Raw genomic sequence first — 13,672 nt, 5'->3', positions numbered from 1 at the left:
TCACAATTTTTATGAATAAATATTCCCGCATTTTTCGTAGATCAAACCGAATGTGTGTACCTGACACCACGTCGATTATCACTATTGATTTTTTGAATTTTATTTGAACGCTCAAAATCTAAAAAAAATTCAATTTTCAGATGTCCCGCCGAGCTTCAAAAAGACCTGCTCCGTATCCACTCCTATGCGAACAAAAACCGGAAGATCTTCTAGTTGCTCCAGTCGAACATAAGGTTTACCAGGATTTTGAGCCTAAAAGACCCCGAGAATTTTCCCCCGTGATGGCTCAATCCCTTCCACCAGGAGAAATTGACTTCCAACCGAGCAAAATCATCTTCAATGCTCCGTACAATGAAAACCAAGAATCTAAAATCAAATTAATCAATACTTCGGCTCTTCGTATTGCTTATGGAATCAATACATATATGAAAAGACTCAGAGTTGATACGATGTGCACTCCAAATTGTGGAGTACTCGATCCAAGTGAGGAGATTCTTCTAACAATTTCCTGCGATGCTTTTGCATTCGGACAAGTAGATACCACAAATGACCGTATCACTGTCGAATGGACCAATACGTCTGAAGGATCCACCAAGCAGTTCTGTCGTGATTGGTTGGATGGAGATGGGATGGTTCGTCGTAAGACCCTTCCGATAGAGTACAGCTCATCTCCAATTGCTCAAACATCTTCGGCACCCCTTCTTCAGGCCTCTAAGCATGGGATGTGGTTGCCGATTGGATTCGCTGCTTCCGAATTGTACGATTATGCGAAAGGGGAACCATTGGATCGGAAGACTTGTGAGGTAGGTTTTGAGGGGATTATTTCTAGAGCAACTCGTATAGTGTCGGGCGCTGAAGTTCAGACGATTGAAATCTGATAGCAGCCAACATTGCACGGGCCTAGTTAGAATAACGAGTTTGCATGGCGAGACTTGTGAAATGTCGGTTTGCTTGTAGAAACAAAATCTCACCGCGAACTCCTCTAAAACTGCTTTTGCTAGCAGCCGACATTAAAACGAACGAACGGAAGCAGAAGTCGGTGCTTTACAGTATTGTTAAAGAAACTCGCAAAGTGTCGGGAGCTGAAATCCAAGTGCTTGAAATTTGATAGCAGCCGACACCACAATGGCCCAGTTAGAACAATATTGAATGTTGAGACTCGTGAAATGTCGGCTTGTTTATAGGAACAAAATATTACCCGTGGACTCTTTTAAAACTGCTGTTGCTAGCAGCCGACATTTTACGGGCCCACCACGGAATTTGCAGTCTAACTCGTAAGATGTCAGTTGCTTACAGTACATCATTGTAGTCAAGACCTTAGCCCTGCCAAATAAATCTTCAAATTTTTCAGAAAAACCTGGAGAAACTCATCAAAAATGACCGTGATGTTGACTACTACGAATGGCTCAATTTCGCCAAGCGGTGTCGAACACAAAATCAGAATTTGATGGAGGAAATGGCACTTGGAATGGCTTTCACTACGGCGATGGTGAGCAATTTCCAAAAGTTTCGAAAATTAAAAAAAATTCGCTTTCAGGCAAACAAGCAGCACAGGAAGATTTCTCGAAAAGCGGAGAAAATCACGGAACCGATCACAACGAACAAGGCATTCTCAATTGACTCAGCCGAGAAGTTTGACAGAGCTTTGACGTTGCCCAGCAGGAAATGGTTCATGATTTCCGATGTTGTGACGGATGGAGATGTGTCGAATTGGTCGACGGCTAACTTGGTGACTCTTGTGAGAGCTCTGGCGAGAACGGTTTTCGATAAGGTATGCTTAGTGGAGTCTTGCGTAGACTTTATAGAATCTTGCGTAAACTCCAAAAATTTAAGGTTGCCATTGCGGACCCCCATATGATGTGCTACGCAACTTCACAAAACGCTTCTACATATATTCCCATCGCTAGGGACTTTTTCGAAGGGTTTGCTGGTTAGTTTTCCACACGTTTCACCAAAAATTTATAAATTCTTTGAAACAGTAGGAAATTTAATATTAAAAAAACCATGTTCCTCTTCCAGAGTACATACTCGGTGGGTTCGGCGAAGAACAATCGCGAGACCTGAAGTTTCGAGTGAGGAAGCTGGTCACCGACGTTATGGGCAATAAGTTGTGAGTTTTACTGTCTCAGGGCTCAGTACTAAATTTATTTTTCAGAGACCGTGTGAGAGGCCGCCACAACAAAATGTATGGAAACGAAGCAAGTGAAGATGCCACAAGATGGCTCCGAGAGCAACTCCGCAAGGAGGATGGAGAGCTCAAAGAGTTTGTGATTTCATTGAGTTTTATAAAAATCGATAATTTTTTTCAGATCCCGACTAATTTTCCCAAATGGCTCAGAAATGATGTGTAACTATCAGGTAAACGAAGAAAACCCAGAAGGAAGTATAAAATCAGAAATTTTCAATGACGAAGAGGAAGTGGAAATGGAATAATTTGTTTTTGAAATTGTTATATTTTGTTGACTTTTCTATTAACTTATGTATTTCAATTCTGAAAAAAAAACATTTCAGCTGTCTATATAAAAGTTTTTCCAGCGCTCCTCTCATAGTTCTCAAGGTTTCAATAATTTGAAAATTTCAAATTTTTACTGTTTCAATGTGTTGTGAAACATGAGCTAAAATTAAAATGAAATGTTAGTCCCATAGTAAAAAGTTTTTGTTGTGAAATTGCAGTCCCGTGCAATTTTTGGCTCTGTTCGAGATTTTCTACTATATTTCCAGCCACAATTTGTAGAGTCGCATATTACTTAAATATAAATTAAAAAGAATCAATAATAACTGTTTAAAAAATAGTTTTGGGTCAACAGTGAAAATTTTACTGCGCAGAAAACTGTTGCTCACTTCAAATTTGAGCACAAAATCTATAAAAATTGTTTCATGGTGTTCATTTATTGGAACTGTTAGCATCAACATGAATTAAATTTATTGATCTCAGAGATCATCGGCTCAGATGATGTTCAACTCCAACTTTAAAAAGATTTCAGTGCCCTTAAGTACTTTAGCATTTTTTATAGCTCTTTTCACTTTTATAGTTGGAAAAAAAGTTTGAACATATAGTAAATGCGCCATTTTTGCATATAAAGAGTTCGTCAAATTCAAAAATACTTCAAGTACTTTTTCACAATGTTGGTTTAAGTGTAAAGGTGTACAATGAAATAATGTCAACGTATTTTTACACGATATTGATTTTTAAATTTTTTAAATAAGTGCGCCAGAGAAATTTTCATAAATATTATGTTCCTTTTTCACACAGCTGAACCAAATTTGATAATTTGACAACATAATCAGTTTTAATCAATAATGCTTCATCTAGCTTCAACTAGTTAATGTGTACCACTTTATTAGTTTTACTTGGCAAAAAGTCAAAAATCTGATATCAATTAAAAAATATAGTTTCATTTATTGTATCAACTAATTTATTATTTTCAATTACACTGCACCATTGATTTCTTCACATTGTGTTTCACGAGACTTTTATATATTCCTGCTGAAATTTATGCGGCTTCAGACTACAATCAGACTAAAGCCATAACTACAATCAAATCTGAACAGATTAGTAGTCTGAAACAATCTTATCGACAAAAAAAAGTAGTTACAAAAATGAACTTCAAATCCAAGAATTTACACGATCACCATTGAATTAAAATTGTGATCTGAAATTATGTAAAAAATGAGAAACAGAAAAAAAATTGTTTCACTTGCCCGAGTTGTTTTGATTTTCAAAAAGTAAAGTTTAACTGATAATTTGAAGCTTTACAGTTTTATTATATTTTAATGAATCTACTTTACCAAAAATACAAAAATTCATTTTACTTAAAAGCCTACTGACACGCTAAAAAGTAGAGACTTTGGGGTAAAAGTAACATTCTTAAATTTACTGACAACTGTTTCACTATGTTCTCAAAAAAACAACATTTAGTTCCAATGATATTCCTGTTAGCAATGATTATTTAAAAACACTGTGAAAGTGAAACGTCTCAAGTGAAACGTAAAACATTAAAATTATTGCAGTTTCAGAAAGTGCATATAAAAATTGGCTAATTTATTACATAACTAATTTTAACAAAAGCGTTGTTTACAATCGATTTTTTGTTTGAAAAAAGTTTATCTCGACCAATTATTGACACTTTAGGTTCCCAGAATATTTTGAGACTAAGTGAAACAGCAAAAAAAAACAATTAATCATAAATCAATATTTATTTTCCGTTTCACAGTTTTACCAAATTTATGGCACGTTATTGTTTAGTACTAACACTATTGCATTATGGGGTTATTCAAGTAATGTCGGAAAATTAAAAAGTGTAGAACAATTACGTCACAACTGTATTCAAGTATACAAAAACATGTATTTAAATACATTTGTGACGTCACAAATGTATTTAAATACATTTTGCAACATTACTTGAATAACCCCATTATTGTTAGATGAATTCTTTATTGAATTGAAACATGAAAAAAAAGAATTTAATGGTTGAGAGAATGTTGCAAATAAAAGTTGTTTTAAATGGAAAATTTAAAATTTCGATACTTTTTGAGATAGTAAAATTTTAATTTTCGTTGCACTATGTTTCTAAAAATTAAAGACATATTACAATGCACATAGAATTTGATTTTTTTTTGGGCAAGTTTCATTTAAAGTTTGAAAACTTTTTGCTTCACCTTATTCAATACTTTTCTGTTTAAAGTTTGACATTAAATACTTTCACTTACATAAGTAAGTTTTATGAAAACCATCAAAAAAACAATCAGCGAAAAAACATGTAATCATTTGCGAAGACATGCTTTAAAAAAATAAAGTTTCAACTGCTGTGACACTGAAAAATTGCCAAAATTTGAGATTTTAGCTAAAAATAGATCCATTTTTCCAAAAACTTTGAGCAGCCATAACTTATTTTTTGAAACATTTTTAGAACGTCTCATTACGAATTTTGGTAGTTTTGAGCTATTCTGGGTCTAAAATTTCGGCACTCCACCTTTAAGGTTCCATATGTTTTATAGTTCGAAGAGTATAATCTCGTTATTGATTTAAAAAAAGTTGTAATAATTTTTTTTTTCAGTTTCACAGTTTTGCCAAATTTGACTGACTGGACAGTAAAAATAATGTAAACAAAACCAATAATAAGACCGCTTAAAAACTCTAGAATACTCGGAATTGAAAAGAGAACCGTCAAATTGTGATTCAAATAACAACCGCCAAAATTTGCAATTTTCTCTGCACTATTTCATTGTGTTATTATAAAGAAATACGTATATGAAATAATAATAAATAAATCAATAATAATAAATAAAAAAAAAATAATAATAAATAAAAAAAATTACGGAAAAGTTAAAAAGCACGGAAAACTGAAGAAAACTTTGAAAAGTTTTAATATAAAAAATCATATGTTTCACATTGTTATTTTCAAAGTTAACATTTTGATTCTGTAATGCCGATGAGTCTCTATCCAAAACGTTATCAAAATACACTACACTGTTCTTACAAAAAATTACGTCAAAAACTAAAGTTTTTCGAGGGAAAATTACATTTTGTTTAATTGCTAGGCAATATTTGGACGAAATTTGCATATATAATTCAGATATTTTTGAATTAATTTTTTTTTGAAATAATCCATAATTTTTTACTGTTTCATGTCATGCTTGAAATATATATTTGTCAACTTTTTTACTTTCATTACACTTATGGAAACAATTTTAGGGTCAGAATATTCAGTTTTTATTACGAAAAAAAAAAGATTTTAAAAATGGGGACATTTTTAATAGAAACTTCAAAAAATTCAACAAAAATCGAAAAAAATTCAACTATAAATCTCGATAGAAATTTTTATTCAAAAATGAAAGTCGGCTTCACAATGTTATTTTAAATTCGAAATTAAAAATTCTTGAATTTTGAAAATTGAAATGAGAATCTCAATTCGTATGTGAAAAAATTTTTAAAAAACATGCATTAAAAAAAGTCGGCTTCACATAACTGTCAAGTTGAGAAATGTTCATGTTATTTCAATAATTTGTTCAGTGTAGGATAATGTCCAATAAATGTAAGCATCCATTATAATCAGAGCATGTTTCATGTCATTGTTATAGATTACCATTTATGAAAGGTTTTTACTGGGAACCATTTAAAAAAGAACCAAATCAAATGCTCACTTTCCATTTATGGAACAAGTTGTTTCCTTAAACTTCTCATCAAAAAGTTTGGAAAAAAAACAAAAAAAAAACAGCTGTTCCGACGTTTTTCTAGAAAAAATCTGTATCAGGTTGTTATTTTTATTGATTCTCGTAATGTTTGTTGGAAATGAAAATTTTAAAATTTTCCAAATTGCCTGTTTCAATATTCCTATGAATTGAACAATTGAACAAAGTTTGAGTTGTTCGTTTTTCGCCATGAGTCATTAAAAAAGCGTTGACGTAATCTTTTAGATTGAAGGTTTCAGAAACTGTACTCTAAAATATGTGGTTTAAAAATAGACGCTACTTAAAACAGTTCACTCTATACAGTTTCATCAAGTTTTAAAATATTGAAGGTTTCTGTTTTTCCGTTCGATCGAATTTTTTTTCGGTATTTTAACAAGTTTTAAAAATCTTTTTGGTCCACAAGAGTAAAATATAAAAGCAATATATGTACATTGTAATTGCATTTGAGAATATTTTTGTTTTACTTTTTTTTCTCTTTTTGTATGGCATGATTATGAAACTGTCGTAATTTCTTATTACTTCTGCGATTGATTGCCATTACAATTTTAAAAAAGGTTACCATAAACTCAAAAATTTGAAAAAAAAAGATGAAAAAATACACTAAAAAATAAATTTACACTAAGAAATTTTCAGGATAAAATTAAATATTTAAAAAAATTTGTTTCACGTTGTTGTCTTTTAGACAGATTTTTTAAGAAACTTCAATCTGTGACTGATGTTTAATATGACGTTAAATTATTTTTTAAAACCAGAATTCTGCAAAATCATGAATGTTTGAGACCGCGAAAATCGCAAATTAAGAAATCAATTCGATTCAAATTTTCAAACACGATAATTTCCGTAGATTTCTCCCAATTAATGACATGTTACATACAAACTTTATATGACAACGTAGAAACAGTAAATTTTTTTGAAATTTTTATGATACACATGTATAACTTCTGCAAATATTCCTACTTTGATGTGCTAGTTTATGAAAATAGCTTTTTCAATAATAAATTTTCTGAATTAACAGATTCAACAGAGAAAAAAATTACAATTTCAAAAAAATTTTAAAATATAAAAAAAAATGGTTTCACGTTGTTTTCTTCTAAATTCTTTATTCTTTAAATTCTATTGGTTTTCGGATTAAAGCAATACACTTAGAAGATCACTTATGATAAAATTCTGTAGCAGATTGTGATAATAAGTTTAGATAGAAACAAATTGAACAGTTACTAGAAAAAATAAAAAATTAGTCTTCACGAAAAAAAAGTTTCACTGTTTCAGTAACTTCATATGTAAATCCGCAACTTCGGATTTATGTTGGGAGATCGATGCTCAAGAGTTGGTGGTTCTTTAATCATATTCAATTGGAACTTCAAAAAAAATCCGGGAAACCCATTTTACAGATTATAAAAACTGCAATCGTTTTTTTTAATGAAAGATTAATTAATGCTTAATTGAATTTTTGTTTCTGAAACAATCAAGAATTTTTGATAATTGGGATTAATTTAAACTGAAAATAATTTAAAAAGTGATTTTATAGTCAACTTTTGCAAATTTTCATTCTGCATAAAGAAAAATATTTCATTGTCGGAAATTGTTACCGTCTCTTAGTAGTTGCAAAATTCAAAATTCAGTAATTAAACGAATTCAAAATAATTGTTTTTCCTGAATCAGCAAATTAATTATTGTATGTTACATAAGAACGAGGTGAAACTTCTGCGTTTATAAATTTTCAATTTTTGAGATAGCGTAATTCTCGTAAGGTGAGTCATCTTCTAAAAATATTTATATTTTATTACCAAAATTCATACAGATAAGGTGAAACAGTTGAGGTTCCAAAAATACTACTGAAAATGGTTTGGAGAACATTTTTTGGTTCTTGAAAAAAAAAAAATTTATTCAAAAAAAAACTATACATTTTCAACTGTTTCAGTCACTGCTTCTAAACACTGCAGTGTTTTTGCTTTTCAATGGAGTTTTGATTGTATGTCAATTGTATTTTTTACAGTTTCATAGGTTTTCACAACACATTGAAACTGTACCAATAATACAAGAGGAAATATTTTTGAAGTTTATATTAACTAACATTAGGAGAAGCGGAAATTAGTCCCTCTTTGAAAATCTAAAATTTAACTAGTTTTCATTCATTTCACTGCGATTTCAAAAGTTTTCGAACCCTATTGTCATTTTTGAAATTAATTACAATGTTTGCAATTTTTATTCATAAAGTCAGTGAAACAGGTAAAATCATCACAAAAGTCAGCACATGGTACATGTGCAGCCGACCAATCCGACACATGCTTGAAGCAATGCTCGAAAAATTTAATAAGTGTCAATCACAATTTTTTACAGTTTCAGAAAAATTCTATACCTGTTGACTTTTTTTTTATTTATTGCAATTGTGCTTGATCGAATATTGAATTTCAAAAAACTGCGACAAAATTTTGGAGAAATAAATTATTGTTTCTGACATCTGATTTGACCAGCTATGTTAGTTTCAAAATTTAACTCCAAAAATTCGAATATGCTTAAAGTTAAAAAACAAATAAAACAATTCTCAACGTCGAAAAATTTTTCTGTTTCAACGTTTCATTAAAGGCAAGATAAGTTCCTAAAATTTATTGGTGATTACCAACTCAATTTTAGAGTTTCAGGCAGTACTAGGAAATCTTCTATCCACTCACAAATTAAATCATTCAAAAACAAATACGTCTTGAATTAATTTGTTTTGAAATTGTCGGATTTGAAAATCAAAGAGTCGATTGACATGTAAATGTAAAAATGAAGTGATTGATGCTAGTTTCAAAATAGTTCAAAAATTATTTTTAAAAGCCAATGGGATTTTCACCACAAAAAGCCTCGAAAAAATTTTTTTTTCAAAAAAAATCGGCTTCACATTGTTTTTAAAAACTTCATTTAATAAAAGTTCATTTAGTAGGTAGCGGTTCCTATCTTTATTTTTAACGGAATTTTTAAAAAAATTATAAAATTTATTTTGAAATCCTATTATTATTATTTGAATAAAATTAATATAATTCTAAAATTCTAGAACTTTACTTTTTTCAGTTTCTGCTAGTGCTTTTAAATCTGATATTCCGATAAAATAATCAAAAGAAATCCTATAAATCATGAAACAGATTTAATCCTTAAAAAATTCCCTATTAATTTAGAAATTAATAAACCTTTTTTTTTTTGAAAGAAAAATCATCAATTTACTTTTTATTGTTTGGGAGTTTTTGTTGTTGCTACAGTTTCTGATAAAGCATATGAGATTTACAAAATTTTCAATTTCTAATCTTTTAGATGTTCCGAGAAAGTTTTCATTCTTTTTGTCATTTTCAAAATCAATGCAATTTTTTTTCTCGCCGAAGGTCGGAAACTGAAAAGAACACTTTTTTGGAGAGTAACTTTTTTTTCAAGTACTGAAATCAATTTAACTGTCGGCTTCACATAATGCTCTTAAGTTTAAAGTTTTATGAAAATGTATTTATATGTGTTTTCACAGTGTAGTTTGTGAATTTTTTCAAAAATTTGTCTCACAGAAACTTTTTTTACAGATTCAGTCCCTAAAAATAAGATTTAAAAATAAAAACAAAACATTAAGATAAAAATTATGACCGATTCAAGTTATTTTTATATTAGTTTTAATTCAGTGTATAACATTACTCCGTTGATAAAAGTAATTATATTCTGTTTCGCAACGAGAATATAATAATTTTTTTTAGCCAAAATTGTGTGTCCACATTTGTTTGTAAAAAAAATTTTGTCGGTTTCACTTTGTTTGTAAAAATCGAGTTGTTTCTGACAACTGATTGGCGTGGTCTTTTTAATTTCAAAGAATTTCAAGAAATTTTGAATTTTCAGTATGTAAAAGTATATCGTTAAAAATTATTTTTATGTGTATAATACATATTTCAGCGGAGCTTCGGATCAATTTTAAACATTCTGAAAATATTTTGAACTCTAGAGGTTTTGCACATCAGTTGTTTAGCCAATTTTTGGAAATTAAATTTTCTATGCAAAATTTATCGACAACTTGAAACCGTATTTAAAAGTCAGACAATTTAATTCAAAAATTAAAAATTGAAAAATATTTTTCGATTTGTTATAACAAACTTTTCTGCTTTAATTACGCAAAATTACTTTCGCACCAAAAATTCAAGTATTAAAGTTTCGACTTGGAATTGCGCTGATTGTCTTGGAGTGTTCAATTGTAGAATGTAACATTTCCGGGTCTCGACGCGACGGTTGACAAACAAACCCCGTGAATTTTGCAAAAAGCAGGCGGAGCGTAATTTTGCAATCTTGCGGCACTGTTTTTTTCCTTTCTTTTCGAGCCCTTTTTAAACGTGGCAAATGTTTTTTTCAGTTTCAAAGTTGCAAATCCATTTTTTCAAGAATACAATACTTACAAAATACTAAATTAATTTAATTCTAATTGAAACTCGGAATAGAACCAAAAATATATTAGAGTTGAATTTGAGAATTAATAAATGTTTGTAAATTAATTTGGATTAAAAAAATTAATGAATAGTTTAAATGTCAATTTCTGGGTACACAACTTTAATAACGAATTTTTTGAACAAAAATTGATCAAAAAACAGAACATTTCTAGCGTTGAATTGGAATTGTGTGAAAATTATTTCATTGAAAGATTCTAATACTTAGTGATGGATGTGGTTCACATTGTGAACGACGTTGAGTAAGAGTCTGGAAAAATCACAAATGTTTAAAACTGTCAAAACCGAAAAGGAAAAGGTAATTTATAATTTTTTGGTTATACTACTCCATATTAATACATTTTTGAAATCAAAGTTTATATGATAAAGCTGAAACAATAAATTTCTTAAATAAAATTACAATTGTAAAGGCAAATGAAAAAAAAAATGTTGTCAACTTTTCTGTGCCGTAGCGGCCAGAAATCAAAGATATTATTGTTTTGATAATGTGTACATGTTTGTGAATGCAATAAAAACCTTTAAATATAATTGTAATAGAGAAATATTATATCATCAACTACGTAAATTCTACTTTTATACTGTTTGAATAAAGAACTTAATCGAGGCTATCATTTACTATTAATAAAGCGCTTATTCTGTGTGTCCATAGTTTGTAGTCTATGTAGTCTTTGTAGTCTGTGACGTCACAGCGTAAAGAGACTAGGCGTTTTAAGAAGTTTGGGGGGGGGATATTGGTTTGAGGTTAGTGATGGGATGTGGTCGGGGTACTGTAGTAGTACTGTAGAGGTACTGTAGGAGTACTGTAGGATTACTGTAGTTTAGGAAAAATTGACTTTTTGTCTTTTGAAGGGATATTAGAAAATTCGAGAAATGTTCTATATAGAATCGTCTGGAAAGCTCGAGAAAATTCTGGAATGTTCTAGAACCTTCTGGAAAATTTGAGAAAATTTAAAAATGTTCGTGACGAGACCCATCGTGGTAAGACCCATCGTGGAAAGACCCGTCGTGGTGAGACCCATCGTGGTGAGACCCATCGTGGGGAGACCCATCGTGGTGAGACCCATCGTGGTGAGACCCATTGTGACGAGACCCATCGTGGTGAGACCCATCGTGGTGAGACCCTTCGTGGTGAGACCCATCGTGGTGAGACCCATCGTGACGAGACCCATCGTGGTGAGACCCAAATTTTTGGCGGGAAATTCCAATTTTCAGTGAAACAATTTTGGCGGGAAATTCAAATTTTCAGTGAAAAAAATTTTGGCGGGAAATTCAAATTTTCAGTGAGAAAAATTTTGGCGGGAAATTCCAATTTTCAGTGAAACAATTTTGGCGGGAAATTCAAATTTTCAGTGAAAAAAATTTTGGCGGGAAATTCAAATTTTCAGTGAAAAACATTTTGGCGGGAAATTCAAATTTCAGTGAAAAAAATTTTGGCGGGAAATTCAAATTTTCTGTGAGAAAAATTTTGGCGGGAAATTCAAATTTTCTGAGAAAAAATTTTCGGCGGGAAATTCAAATTTTCTGAGAAAAAATTTTTGGCGGGAAATTCAAATTTTCAGTGAAAAAAATTTTGGCGGGAAATTCAAATTTTCAGTGAAAAACATTTTGGCGGGAATTTCAAATTTTCAGTGAAAAACATTTTGGCGGGAATTTCAAATTTTCAGTGAAAAACATTTTGGCGGGAAATTCAAATTAACTGAGAAAAAATTTTTGGCGGGAAATTCAAATTTTCTGAGAAACTTTTTGTTAGCTTAAGTACCACCTGGAACTGGCGAGACCCATCGTGGTGAGACCCTTAAAAATATGGGCCGTAACTTCAAAATTTATAAGAAAATAAATTTTGGCGGGAAATTCAAATTTTCAGTGAAAAAATTTTGGCGGGAAATTCAAATTTTCAGTGAAAAACATTTTGGCGGGAAATTCAAATTTCAGTGAAAAAAATTTTGGCGGGAAATTCAAATTTTCTGTGAGAAAAATTTTGGCGGGAAATTCAAATTTTCTGAGAAAAAATTTTCGGCGGGAAATTCAAATTTTCTGAGAAAAAATTTTTGGCGGGAAATTCAAATTTTCAGTGAAAAAAATTTTGGCGGGAAATTCAAATTTTCAGTGAAAAACATTTTGGCGGGAATTTCAAATTTTCAGTGAAAAACATTTTGGCGGGAAATTCAAATTAACTGAGAAAAAATTTTTGGCGGGAAATTCAAATTTTCTGAGAAACTTTTTGTTAGCTTAAGTACCACCTGGAACTGGCGAGACCCATCGTGGTGAGACCCTTAAAAATATGGGCGGGAACTTCAAAATTTATAAGAAAATAAATTTTGGCGGGAATTCAAATTTTCTTTGAAAAATTTTGGCGGGAATTCAAATTTTCTGAGAAAAATTTGGGCGGGAATTCAAATTTTCTGGGAAAAAAATTTTTTAATAACATTTAAAAAATACAAAACAAATGGGGTTTTCAAAATTTTGTTGGGAAACAGTTTATACCATTTTTAACAGAATGCAATCATTAATTGTGCGCAGAAAAATTATCCATTGAAAAATTAAAATTTGAACATGAACTTTATTGTAATTTTCTGCTGTTTCATGTAATTATAATCAAATCAGTTTACGCTGCTAGAAACCATAAATATATAAAAATTAAAAGAATGGGGACTTTTTAAATGGAAACTTCACAATTGATTTTCCAAATCTTGGTGAAATTTCAAAAAAAAAACTTCCAAAAAAAATCTGTTTCAGAGAGAGACTAATAATTTAAATTTATAATTCTATCTCAATTAATCGTTGATTGTATAAAAATCTAACTTTCAAAATTTCCAGTTTCAGTATTTATTTAAATTTTAAAGAAATTAAAAATTCTCATTATTTTCTCTATTTTAAAGTAACTACTTCGGACAAGGTAAATCTCAAGTTTAATTTCATGAAATAAAATTTTTCTCAAAAAATTATTTGAAAAATATTGTTTCATTAAGTGCATAGTAATTGCTATTAAGCATATTGAAATGTTTCGTATGAGTGCTTAACTTAATTTACTT

At 30.4% G+C, this 13,672-nt stretch overlaps 1 protein-coding gene and 61 non-coding genes across 62 annotated transcripts; 44 read left to right on the top strand and 18 right to left on the bottom strand.

The window, feature by feature from the left end:
- Window positions 1–140: 140 nt before the first annotated feature.
- Window positions 141–2,536, top strand: Y105C5B.19 (Major sperm protein; the record flags this gene model as incomplete). The annotated part of the gene is made up of 7 exons (NM_070507.5): window positions 141–803; window positions 1,352–1,489; window positions 1,538–1,771; window positions 1,834–1,930; window positions 2,020–2,110; window positions 2,156–2,263; window positions 2,310–2,536. 7 exons carry the CDS (start codon window positions 141–143, stop codon window positions 2,431–2,433), a joined length of 1,455 nt encoding a protein of 484 aa, NP_502908.1. The 3' UTR covers window positions 2,434–2,536.
- On the bottom strand, window positions 1,914–1,934 carry 21ur-2832. The gene has a single exon (NR_065018.1).
- Window positions 2,537–2,542: 6 nt separating the features above from the next.
- On the bottom strand, window positions 2,543–2,563 carry 21ur-4330. Its single transcript, NR_065017.1, has one exon.
- 21ur-13471 lies at window positions 2,546–2,566 on the bottom strand. The gene has a single exon (NR_065016.1).
- Window positions 2,567–2,635: 69 nt separating this feature from the next.
- Window positions 2,636–2,656, top strand: 21ur-7975. The gene has a single exon (NR_065015.1).
- Window positions 2,657–2,916: 260 nt separating this feature from the next.
- On the top strand, window positions 2,917–2,937 carry 21ur-7328. Its single transcript, NR_065014.1, has one exon.
- A 222-nt stretch (window positions 2,938–3,159) lies between these two features.
- On the top strand, window positions 3,160–3,180 carry 21ur-4708. Its single transcript, NR_065013.1, has one exon.
- A 323-nt stretch (window positions 3,181–3,503) lies between these two features.
- 21ur-14410 lies at window positions 3,504–3,524 on the top strand. Its single transcript, NR_065012.1, has one exon.
- Window positions 3,525–3,614: 90 nt separating this feature from the next.
- 21ur-3093 lies at window positions 3,615–3,635 on the bottom strand. The gene has a single exon (NR_065011.1).
- Window positions 3,636–3,903: 268 nt separating this feature from the next.
- On the bottom strand, window positions 3,904–3,924 carry 21ur-12238. Its single transcript, NR_065010.1, has one exon.
- Window positions 3,922–3,942, bottom strand: 21ur-11575. The gene has a single exon (NR_065009.1).
- On the top strand, window positions 3,930–3,950 carry 21ur-15658. Its single transcript, NR_065008.1, has one exon.
- On the top strand, window positions 3,932–3,952 carry 21ur-2725. Its single transcript, NR_065007.1, has one exon.
- Window positions 3,953–4,057: 105 nt separating this feature from the next.
- Window positions 4,058–4,078, top strand: 21ur-13903. Its single transcript, NR_065006.1, has one exon.
- A 21-nt stretch (window positions 4,079–4,099) lies between these two features.
- On the bottom strand, window positions 4,100–4,120 carry 21ur-6445. Its single transcript, NR_065005.1, has one exon.
- Window positions 4,121–4,249: 129 nt separating this feature from the next.
- 21ur-5232 lies at window positions 4,250–4,270 on the top strand. The gene has a single exon (NR_065004.1).
- Window positions 4,271–5,101: 831 nt separating this feature from the next.
- Window positions 5,102–5,122, top strand: 21ur-6042. The gene has a single exon (NR_065003.1).
- Window positions 5,123–5,263: 141 nt separating this feature from the next.
- On the top strand, window positions 5,264–5,284 carry 21ur-7480. Its single transcript, NR_065002.1, has one exon.
- A 143-nt stretch (window positions 5,285–5,427) lies between these two features.
- 21ur-3570 lies at window positions 5,428–5,448 on the top strand. Its single transcript, NR_065001.1, has one exon.
- A 218-nt stretch (window positions 5,449–5,666) lies between these two features.
- On the top strand, window positions 5,667–5,687 carry 21ur-2605. The gene has a single exon (NR_065000.1).
- Window positions 5,688–5,884: 197 nt separating this feature from the next.
- Window positions 5,885–5,905, top strand: 21ur-2703. The gene has a single exon (NR_064999.1).
- On the top strand, window positions 5,886–5,906 carry 21ur-9385. The gene has a single exon (NR_064998.1).
- Window positions 5,907–6,001: 95 nt separating this feature from the next.
- 21ur-3063 lies at window positions 6,002–6,022 on the top strand. Its single transcript, NR_064997.1, has one exon.
- 21ur-11885 lies at window positions 6,005–6,025 on the top strand. The gene has a single exon (NR_064996.1).
- Window positions 6,026–6,106: 81 nt separating this feature from the next.
- On the top strand, window positions 6,107–6,127 carry 21ur-2491. Its single transcript, NR_064995.1, has one exon.
- Window positions 6,128–6,365: 238 nt separating this feature from the next.
- 21ur-9400 lies at window positions 6,366–6,386 on the top strand. Its single transcript, NR_064994.1, has one exon.
- Window positions 6,367–6,387, top strand: 21ur-7095. The gene has a single exon (NR_064993.1).
- Window positions 6,370–6,390, top strand: 21ur-4980. Its single transcript, NR_064992.1, has one exon.
- Window positions 6,391–6,537: 147 nt separating this feature from the next.
- On the top strand, window positions 6,538–6,558 carry 21ur-3275. Its single transcript, NR_064991.1, has one exon.
- A 339-nt stretch (window positions 6,559–6,897) lies between these two features.
- Window positions 6,898–6,918, top strand: 21ur-5139. The gene has a single exon (NR_064990.1).
- Window positions 6,919–7,025: 107 nt separating this feature from the next.
- Window positions 7,026–7,046, bottom strand: 21ur-13181. Its single transcript, NR_064989.1, has one exon.
- On the bottom strand, window positions 7,027–7,047 carry 21ur-2222. Its single transcript, NR_064988.1, has one exon.
- Window positions 7,048–7,299: 252 nt separating this feature from the next.
- Window positions 7,300–7,320, bottom strand: 21ur-5747. The gene has a single exon (NR_064987.1).
- Window positions 7,309–7,329, top strand: 21ur-12839. Its single transcript, NR_064986.1, has one exon.
- 21ur-5236 lies at window positions 7,310–7,330 on the top strand. Its single transcript, NR_064985.1, has one exon.
- Window positions 7,331–7,495: 165 nt separating this feature from the next.
- 21ur-14668 lies at window positions 7,496–7,516 on the top strand. The gene has a single exon (NR_064984.1).
- On the top strand, window positions 7,499–7,519 carry 21ur-1567. The gene has a single exon (NR_064983.1).
- A 268-nt stretch (window positions 7,520–7,787) lies between these two features.
- Window positions 7,788–7,808, bottom strand: 21ur-12723. The gene has a single exon (NR_064982.1).
- A 132-nt stretch (window positions 7,809–7,940) lies between these two features.
- On the bottom strand, window positions 7,941–7,961 carry 21ur-7939. The gene has a single exon (NR_064981.1).
- Window positions 7,942–7,962, bottom strand: 21ur-11306. The gene has a single exon (NR_064980.1).
- Window positions 7,963–8,151: 189 nt separating this feature from the next.
- Window positions 8,152–8,172, top strand: 21ur-3609. Its single transcript, NR_064979.1, has one exon.
- Window positions 8,153–8,173, bottom strand: 21ur-2563. Its single transcript, NR_064978.1, has one exon.
- Window positions 8,174–8,354: 181 nt separating this feature from the next.
- 21ur-6288 lies at window positions 8,355–8,375 on the bottom strand. The gene has a single exon (NR_064977.1).
- Window positions 8,376–8,573: 198 nt separating this feature from the next.
- On the top strand, window positions 8,574–8,594 carry 21ur-10260. The gene has a single exon (NR_064976.1).
- 21ur-3840 lies at window positions 8,575–8,595 on the top strand. The gene has a single exon (NR_064975.1).
- Window positions 8,596–8,688: 93 nt separating this feature from the next.
- Window positions 8,689–8,709, top strand: 21ur-15603. The gene has a single exon (NR_064974.1).
- Window positions 8,710–8,802: 93 nt separating this feature from the next.
- Window positions 8,803–8,823, top strand: 21ur-614. The gene has a single exon (NR_064973.1).
- Window positions 8,824–9,115: 292 nt separating this feature from the next.
- Window positions 9,116–9,136, top strand: 21ur-1905. The gene has a single exon (NR_064972.1).
- A 339-nt stretch (window positions 9,137–9,475) lies between these two features.
- 21ur-4398 lies at window positions 9,476–9,496 on the top strand. Its single transcript, NR_064971.1, has one exon.
- A 100-nt stretch (window positions 9,497–9,596) lies between these two features.
- 21ur-10318 lies at window positions 9,597–9,617 on the bottom strand. Its single transcript, NR_064970.1, has one exon.
- Window positions 9,618–9,667: 50 nt separating this feature from the next.
- On the top strand, window positions 9,668–9,688 carry 21ur-1636. Its single transcript, NR_064969.1, has one exon.
- Window positions 9,689–9,780: 92 nt separating this feature from the next.
- 21ur-8179 lies at window positions 9,781–9,801 on the top strand. The gene has a single exon (NR_064968.1).
- A 42-nt stretch (window positions 9,802–9,843) lies between these two features.
- Window positions 9,844–9,864, top strand: 21ur-9186. The gene has a single exon (NR_064967.1).
- A 128-nt stretch (window positions 9,865–9,992) lies between these two features.
- 21ur-5557 lies at window positions 9,993–10,013 on the top strand. Its single transcript, NR_064966.1, has one exon.
- Window positions 9,994–10,014, top strand: 21ur-1444. The gene has a single exon (NR_064965.1).
- 21ur-15612 lies at window positions 9,997–10,017 on the top strand. Its single transcript, NR_064964.1, has one exon.
- A 142-nt stretch (window positions 10,018–10,159) lies between these two features.
- 21ur-15699 lies at window positions 10,160–10,180 on the bottom strand. The gene has a single exon (NR_064963.1).
- A 166-nt stretch (window positions 10,181–10,346) lies between these two features.
- 21ur-15521 lies at window positions 10,347–10,367 on the top strand. The gene has a single exon (NR_064962.1).
- Window positions 10,368–10,951: 584 nt separating this feature from the next.
- On the bottom strand, window positions 10,952–10,972 carry 21ur-692. The gene has a single exon (NR_064961.1).
- Window positions 10,973–13,414: 2,442 nt separating this feature from the next.
- 21ur-6708 lies at window positions 13,415–13,435 on the top strand. The gene has a single exon (NR_064960.1).
- Window positions 13,436–13,500: 65 nt separating this feature from the next.
- On the top strand, window positions 13,501–13,521 carry 21ur-15159. The gene has a single exon (NR_064959.1).
- A 122-nt stretch (window positions 13,522–13,643) lies between these two features.
- Window positions 13,644–13,664, top strand: 21ur-3435. Its single transcript, NR_064958.1, has one exon.
- Window positions 13,665–13,672: the final 8 nt, after the last annotated feature.

This window comes from Caenorhabditis elegans, chromosome IV, assembly GCF_000002985.6.
Source record: "Caenorhabditis elegans chromosome IV".
NCBI classification, from domain to species: domain Eukaryota; kingdom Metazoa; phylum Nematoda; class Chromadorea; order Rhabditida; family Rhabditidae; genus Caenorhabditis; species Caenorhabditis elegans.
Note: the sequence above shows the minus strand (reverse complement) of the source record. Positions and strands in the feature narration are given on the sequence as shown.